The sequence below is a fragment of the Cynoglossus semilaevis genome, chromosome 12 (genome assembly GCF_000523025.1).
Source record: "Cynoglossus semilaevis isolate Cse_v1.0 chromosome 12, Cse_v1.0, whole genome shotgun sequence".
Taxonomy (NCBI): domain Eukaryota; kingdom Metazoa; phylum Chordata; class Actinopteri; order Pleuronectiformes; family Cynoglossidae; genus Cynoglossus; species Cynoglossus semilaevis.
The window spans coordinates 5,709,173-5,716,472 of NC_024318.1; the positions used below are offsets into that span (position 1 = coordinate 5,709,173).

Here is a 7,300-nt window from a genome sequence, read left to right on the forward strand (position 1 = left end):
AGAATTTATGAAGCAGTCTGTCTGCACAAACTTTCCATGTTCTCCCACAGTCCAAAATACAAGCAGGATTAAGTTAATTGTTCACTTTTCATTGAGCCCACAGACCAACCCCCACACTTTTGTTACCCTTAAAATGACTAAGCTGTAGATAAACACATGCAGGTCCTGTTGTGGTTCAACACTGCAATCAAGCAGACGGAACATATTTTATTGCGAGATGTTTTGACTCTTGTGCAATTGTACAACGACACTGAACTCTGCCCTGATCATAAATAAGATGACATGTCTACAAAAATAAAAGAGAGTTTAGATCAAGGCCAAACATGTAGTGTGAAGTTAAGTGTAAATCTTTTGGAAGATAATCAGGACTTTGTGAACTTTCACTTGTAGAAAATCTTTTAACCTGCATGTTTTCCCACGGTCATGTTTGAAATTGACAAAAATGTGGGGATGTGGGAGTGTCCGGTGAACTGTTCAGGGTGTGTCCAACACTGAGAAAGTACTGTGCATCAATTATAAACAGGAACACAGGTTCATTATTCATGAAACTAGTTCCAGAGGCTAAGAAGCTAAAGTGAGCGTCTGCTAAGAAAATTATCCATTTAATTTAAAGTAATAGTCCATGGTCTGCTGGGACTATGCAGAGCTATGACAACATTTCCTGCCCTTCTGTTCCACTCTTCATTAGGGTCTCTTGCTCTTGTCTTGTCTCTTGGTTCTGCAGCTTTGTGCCAACACCAGAAAGTCAAAGAGTTTATTTCTGGACTTTATTTCTAGAATTAGTCACAAAATCTGGTTTATTGAGTCACTCCATTAATACAAGCCAACAATCATAAACATATTTGACAATACATACAAATCTGGTTAATTCCACACACTTTCTTCAGACATTTCTCTGAACCAGCTGTGATTTCAACACTTTCTCTCCTCTCATGTATGAGGGATAATCCGATTCAATCACCTACTTCGTGCCGTCACATTTCTCAGCCTCAAAAGGCTTCAAATCATACAATAACAAGACCAGGTCTTGAGAAAATATGTTTGTCATGTCCACAGGGGAAAAAAAGACTCAAAGAAGTAGGAAGTTTTAAAAAAACTTTTTTTTTTTTTAGCGAGCTAAAAATCACTAATTTTATCTTTGTGAGAGTAAATTCTTTACTACCTGGTTATTGGAGGGAACAAATTACGGAACACATGACAGCTTGAGCTGATGTTCATTTTATGTCTTATATATAAGACCTTCACTAGGTGGTGCCAATCATTTTCCCCAGTGTCTGAACTCTGTCTTAAACACAGGTTTCCCACTGTCCTGGAGTCGTTTTCACACAGCTGACAAACACATTAACAAAAGTTTAACTCAACTACACAACAGATCACTCAGTTATTAAGTGAAGTGTGGTGATGCAAATCAATCAAACCAGTGGGTCGATGGCTGTCAGCAGCCAGGAATAAATAAATAAATAAATAAACAAGTCACCTTCTCGATGCACCTTTGCTGACTTCAACTCAGCTTTAGATTATACATTAAAGAAGAAAAAAAAACCTCTTCGTGTCATCAGCCCAAACATTGCCCTGCAATCTGTGGCGATCAGTAAAATCACATTACCAACAACACCGAGTTCACATTATTGATCATAAGGTTTCAGAAATACGTTTAAAAACCCTCAACCTGAGATAAGTTCACCACAAATGTCACCTGAGGCGGCGGGGTCGGTATCTGTCAGTCGACATGTGATGAAGAGGAGGAACTCTTCACACCTACGCTCTCCCTGAATGAGGATGTGTTAAGAGAAGACTCAGTGAGGAAAAGATTTGTTTTTTCTTTTCCACTGATGACATTGTGTCGACTGTCGTTCATGACAAGTATGTGTGTGCTTTCTTCTCATCAGAGTTGGACAGCAGGCTCTTCGCTCCATTCTGCCACGAGTACAGAGTCTCCATTGGAGTTTTCCCATCCTACGGGGGAAGACATGGGGAAAAACAATGTGGTAATTATAATAAAGGAAATTATTATAATGTGGTTTGAAGCTATAATGTACTGTAATATAGAATGTCTACACAAGGTTTTTCATCTTTAATTGAGCAACTTGAAATAATAATAATTTGATGCATATTCTCCATAACTTTTTTACATTTTTAGTTTCTTATTTAGTGTTTTATTTACAGCTGCAGGTAGCAGTCCAGATGTTCTTTAGTCTGTTAGAAATTAAAAGACCAAGCAGAACACTGTATTTTCATAATGACAATGAGATTAAGCATACAATTAAAAAAACTGTTTGGAATGGAGTCCAGACCTGAGGGGGTTAAATGGACCAGTAAAGGTCAGCTGACAAGACTCTGGACTGGACCTTAAATAATCAACAGCTGTTTTAAAATAGACTAAAGTAGGATAGAAACCATTCTTTATATAATATGCTGGTCTATTTATATAAATATATAACAGGGCTGTGTGGCGCCTTCATCGTCACTTACGCTGTTCTTCCTGTGACAGGGCTGTGTGGAGCCTTCATCGTCACTTACGCTGTTCTTCGTGTTCAGACTGGCTCCGTACATTATCAGCAGCTTGATCATCTTGAACCTGTTGATTCTTACAGCGTCGTGCATCGGCGTGTCTCCGTCCTGAGGAACAAGACAGGTAGACTGTGAATTGGGGGGGCAGATCAGTTAGAACATGTACCATGTGATCATTTTGTGTTGCTTCACATCGAGTCCTGTTGAATATTGTCAGATATAAAATGTCTTTCTGTTTTGATTGCTGTTCTCACTCTGTCTTTGGCGTTGACGTCAGCTCCACAGTGAATCAGCTGCTCGGCACATTCACAGTGTCCGGTCCTCACTGCGACGTGGAGGGGTGTGCTGAGGAGCTGAGGTGTAGAAAACGGGAAGGAGGAGGAAAACATAGGAGAGGGGGCAGGACACGAGAGGAAAGTGGAGGTAAGGACAAGATGAGGTGAAAACGTTAGGCAACAAAGGGAGGAAAGAAGAGATAGGGTCAATTACAAACTAGCCAGCAAGTAATAAATGTAGAGGATATGAGGACAAATGTTGCCAAAGATTTATTGAAAATAACTCTTATTATAACAGTGTCACTGCAGGTGTCACCTACCTTATCTCTTGACATGACCTTTGCCCCCTCATTTAGGAGGAGCTGCAAAGCTGCTACATTGCCCCCCCTGCAGGCCCAGTGGACAGCTGTGGCATCCAGCTAAAACACACAAATATGTTAGTGATGTGTATGTGTGACATTATGATTTCTTTGTTCTTTGTTCATCGTCCCCTCTTCTCACACCTTGTCCTTTCTCTCAATGTGGGCTCCGGCCTCCAGGAGACATTTCATGACGTCTGTGTGTCCTTTGAAGGAAGCTTTGTGTAGAGCATTTCTCTGGAACTGGGATTACAAATAAGAACAAAAGCAGATGAGTACATTTGAAATCAATCAAAGTATTTTCTGAGGGCACACGTCTGTTTCAAGCTGGTTCAGACTGCAGGGGGCACTGTCACGACCTTGGCTGCCATAATGTCACACTCACATGGTCAGCAACATTGGGGTTTCCTCCTTCTCTCAAGTACTTCTCCACCAAAGGCAGCTTGTTCTCCATGGCTGCGGTCAGAAACATATTCTCATCCACGGTCTCTGGCTGGAAGAGAGGAGTTTTAGAAGTTATGGCAATAGAGTGATGATGAGGAGGAGGAGGAGGAGGATGATGATGATAAACATGAAGACATTACCAGTGGCTGTTCTTCCTGATCTTTCTTTTTTGGAACTGGACTCTTCCTCTGTCTCCTCCTCTTCCTCAGCTGCAGGATGTTGAACAGGTCGTCCACTGTCTCCAGCCTCAGGCGTCCACACTTATCTGTCTGAGTGGGTGGAGCCAGAAATATACACACACACATATATACATATTCTATTAATTATTATTATATATAATAATCTCATTTATTCAGTGTAGTGTGGTGTAGTTTTTAAATAACTTTAAATATGTGTATAAATTCTAAAGAGTATCTGCATTGCTTAAATGCCCACTAGATGGCTGCATAATCCAAATGACAATGGAAAGTGGTCTGGCCGCGACAAATGTTTTATACATCGATCCTTGTCAAGAAAGAAATCTATTAAAAGCCATGCGAAATTAACTGCAGTTGTAATGACAATACTGCCCTCTAGTGTTAGGTAGGAAATACTGCTACATGTTTGACATACCCTACATCTGGGTTATCGTCATCATTTCAACAATAACGTAATTAGGCATAAAGAGGCGCTTCAGCATCTCCATGACCTTTGACCCCAGGTTGACTTCCTTACATTGAGGGCTGCAACGCTGACTTCCTCCTGCTCTCCGCCACTGTCGCTCTCCTCAGACAAACCTCCACCCACTCCCTGTCCAACGTGTGAGCGGCAGTCATCGCGTTTCTCTTGATTGACAGCTGCCTCGTACTCCCCGCCCTGGAAATCAGCCGATTCTTTACCCTCCGACCTTTTACCGGTCACCTGTAAAGTTTTTAAATGTCAAACTTGCAACATAACGTGGAAACACTTTAAATCTTTTTGATTAATGTCACCGTAAAGACACAACCAGAACACACAAAGAGTTTAGAAAATACTTACTCAATTTAATGAAGCATATTCAATTGATAATGTGACGTCTTAAGCATATGCTAATTTTTCTATTTCTATATAGTAATTTTTTTACCCATAATTATAGGTTTTTAAGGCAGTCTTTCACTATTAATCTAAATTGTTGATTTGCAAATATAAAGCAATACATCTTTTGCGAGGGGCAACAAGGTGACAGCAACATCTTTCTCTCTCCCAGTTGTCACTATTGACCTGTGACCATGTTTTGTTTTTTTTAAATAAAATAAAATTTAAAAACATTTCAAATTTCGTCTCAACTGGGAGATGATAAATCTAATTTAATCTTCAAATAATAGTTCCACCAAAACATTAATGCTATTTTTACTTAATTTTTTTAAATTAATTTTTATAATCTAACAGCATACATTTACCAAAGACCTGTTTCTGTCCAGTAACCACTAAAACCAATGGATAAGGTTTTCAATGAAATTAGTAAACATGGAATATAATGTTTGTACCTAATACAGTGTAAAGTAAATTTTAGCCATTTTACAGAAAGAAACATCTTTGTCATTTGAAATCATGTTGTTAGAAAAATCACAGACAAATAATTAATATATGTTCTCTGTCTGTAGTTCAGGACACTGACCAGCTCCTCGACGCTGTGCAGTCCCATCCTGAGGTGAATCTCTGAGGTGAAAGATGTGACGGCGACTGAGTGCAGCTCCTCTAAAGTCCACTGATGTCCAGCTCTGATGGACATCCTGGCTCCTCTGTCTCTTTTATAGCTGCTGTTGCTCGCCTCGTATCACATTACTGCCCTCATGTGCTCATGTGGCACGCTCACTGCTGCAAACATCATCACCCTCTCACCCTCTGACCCACCCACCGCCACGGCTGCCGGCTCTCAAACGCTGGTGTCCCTGTCAGCCTTCAGAGATCCCAAAGAGGAAAGATGTGTCACGATGTCAGTTCTGATGTCTTGAATATGAGAAACACTGAGCAGGTTACCAGTTCATATTCCTACCTGTGGTCAGTTTAAAGTAAACAACACAGTGGCCCCTGGTCTTTCACCCTCGCTTGGCGGAAAACCACAAAGTAGAGACGCAATAGTTATTGTATTATTTATGTATATAATAACATCTTTAAGAGGCATCGGAGGGCGTGAAGGACGGCTAAAAACGTACAGCAATATCCTCTGTATGTATGTGTTACAAAATGTTTTTTACTTTTTTTTCTTCTTAGGCTAGAAAGCTTATTTTATCACACGAATATGTTCCCCCCGTGACTGGGAAGATATTTAATATCTGTTATATTTATTTGTTTTTTTACATTTAGGTAAATGACTAATTTTTAAACAAATTGTCGTTTATGTTTTTATTTGTCATACAGAGCAGAACATCTTTTCCGAGACAGACGCCGTCAGTCGGCATCTCATCGTGTCACTTATTTGGCGGCAGGAATGTGGTGACATCACTGAGGAGACAGGTTCATCCTGCTTGAGGAATAAATAGTAGTGCTTTCAGTCAGATGTCAAGGTCAAAGGTCGACATGATTCCTAGCTGTGGCGGCCGGCTGACGGACTGACTGACAGGGGGTGGAGTCGGTGGCCGCCAGTGTCAGAATGTAATCATGTAAGGTGAGTCACGTCCTGCTGGTAAACCTGTCCAAACGGCACAGGCCACAGCAGGTGCTGCTCAAACACCGATGACAGGAAGTGATGTCACCAGCTGGATGACCACACTGTTTAACAGTTAATGGCCAGAGAATGAGGGGTAGCGGCTGGGTTCAATGCTAATGCATTTAGTGTGTCAACAGTTTAGGTCAGTGTGGGTGAGTTGGTATTTTTAAATGTAAGATGGAAGATTTGAACAGAGCGCAGCTAGAAATGTAGCTCGTTTGGTTTCAAACCTGGTTGTAAACTGTGTCTAAATGGTTGCATTCTGTTAGCTACTAATTAGCATGACCATGACCTAGCCTCTAAAACAGCTGGACTGGTGTGGATTCATTCTTTCATGTTAAATTTAAACTTAAATGTTGAATAACCGTCAGTTTGACTGATAATTTGTTTCTTGGACTCTTGAGTCATAAACCAACCTGCATCACTGAGATATAGAATCTGTGTTTACATTAAAACTGAGATGCCATTGGTCCAATGAGCTGTCAGCTCCTAAAAGAAATAATTCATAGCTGTGGGCTATTTGTGACACTGACCTTGCAACAGATGTAGACAACATGAAGAACTGTTTTTGGACTGAGACCAAAGTAAGTGTCTATATTTGAGAACCAGTTGAGGACGAGAACTGTTTATGTGAAGAGAGGAAGTGGAGCAGCAGCCATAAAGCTAATTCACTAGCTTGTCCAGTTAACATTTTTATGCTGCTGTTAGAAAACCTGATCCTAAACTCCAGCCCTGTCTGTGCTACCGTATCCAAGCTGCTGTGTTCGTTTTTGGTATTAGTGTGTAATGACTAACATTGCCTTAAAGCTGTTAAGATATTTTTTTTTTATAAACAGTGGCTCAGGTAATTAACGCTGCTAATTCAGCATGTACGTTGGCATCTTTCTCGTGACTAGACTAGCTCAATGCTTCCCAACGTTTTTTGAACCACAGTACATATTTGATATTAGAAAAATCTGACAGAACACCATCAAACAAAACTGTCTCAAAAAGTATATGTAATGGAATAAAATAAATATAATTCTAGTTTCAGTTTACTTACA

General features: G+C 40.2%; 1 protein-coding gene and 1 long non-coding RNA gene across 3 annotated transcripts; one reads left to right on the plus strand and one right to left on the minus strand.

Annotated features, from left to right (window-relative positions):
* Positions 1 to 460: 460 nt before the first annotated feature.
* ankrd1a (ankyrin repeat domain 1a (cardiac muscle)) lies at positions 461 to 5,943 on the minus strand. The gene is made up of 9 exons (XM_008321694.3): positions 5,226 to 5,943; positions 4,304 to 4,489; positions 3,730 to 3,858; positions 3,531 to 3,638; positions 3,290 to 3,388; positions 3,107 to 3,205; positions 2,766 to 2,864; positions 2,521 to 2,619; positions 461 to 1,956 (listed from the first exon to the last, which is right to left on the minus strand). Exons 1-9 carry the CDS (start codon positions 5,337 to 5,339, stop codon positions 1,855 to 1,857), a joined length of 1,035 nt encoding a protein of 344 aa, XP_008319916.1. The 5' UTR covers positions 5,340 to 5,943; the 3' UTR covers positions 461 to 1,854.
* On the plus strand, positions 2,547 to 3,518 carry LOC112487871 (uncharacterized). 2 transcript variants are annotated; one of them, XR_003051368.1, is made up of 4 exons: positions 2,547 to 2,635; positions 2,789 to 2,934; positions 3,143 to 3,222; positions 3,326 to 3,518. It is a non-coding gene; the product is annotated as an uncharacterized LOC112487871 (long non-coding RNA). The 2 variants fall into 2 exon arrangements; XR_003051369.1 differs by having other exon boundaries at positions 2,562 to 2,642.
* Positions 5,944 to 7,300: the final 1,357 nt, after the last annotated feature.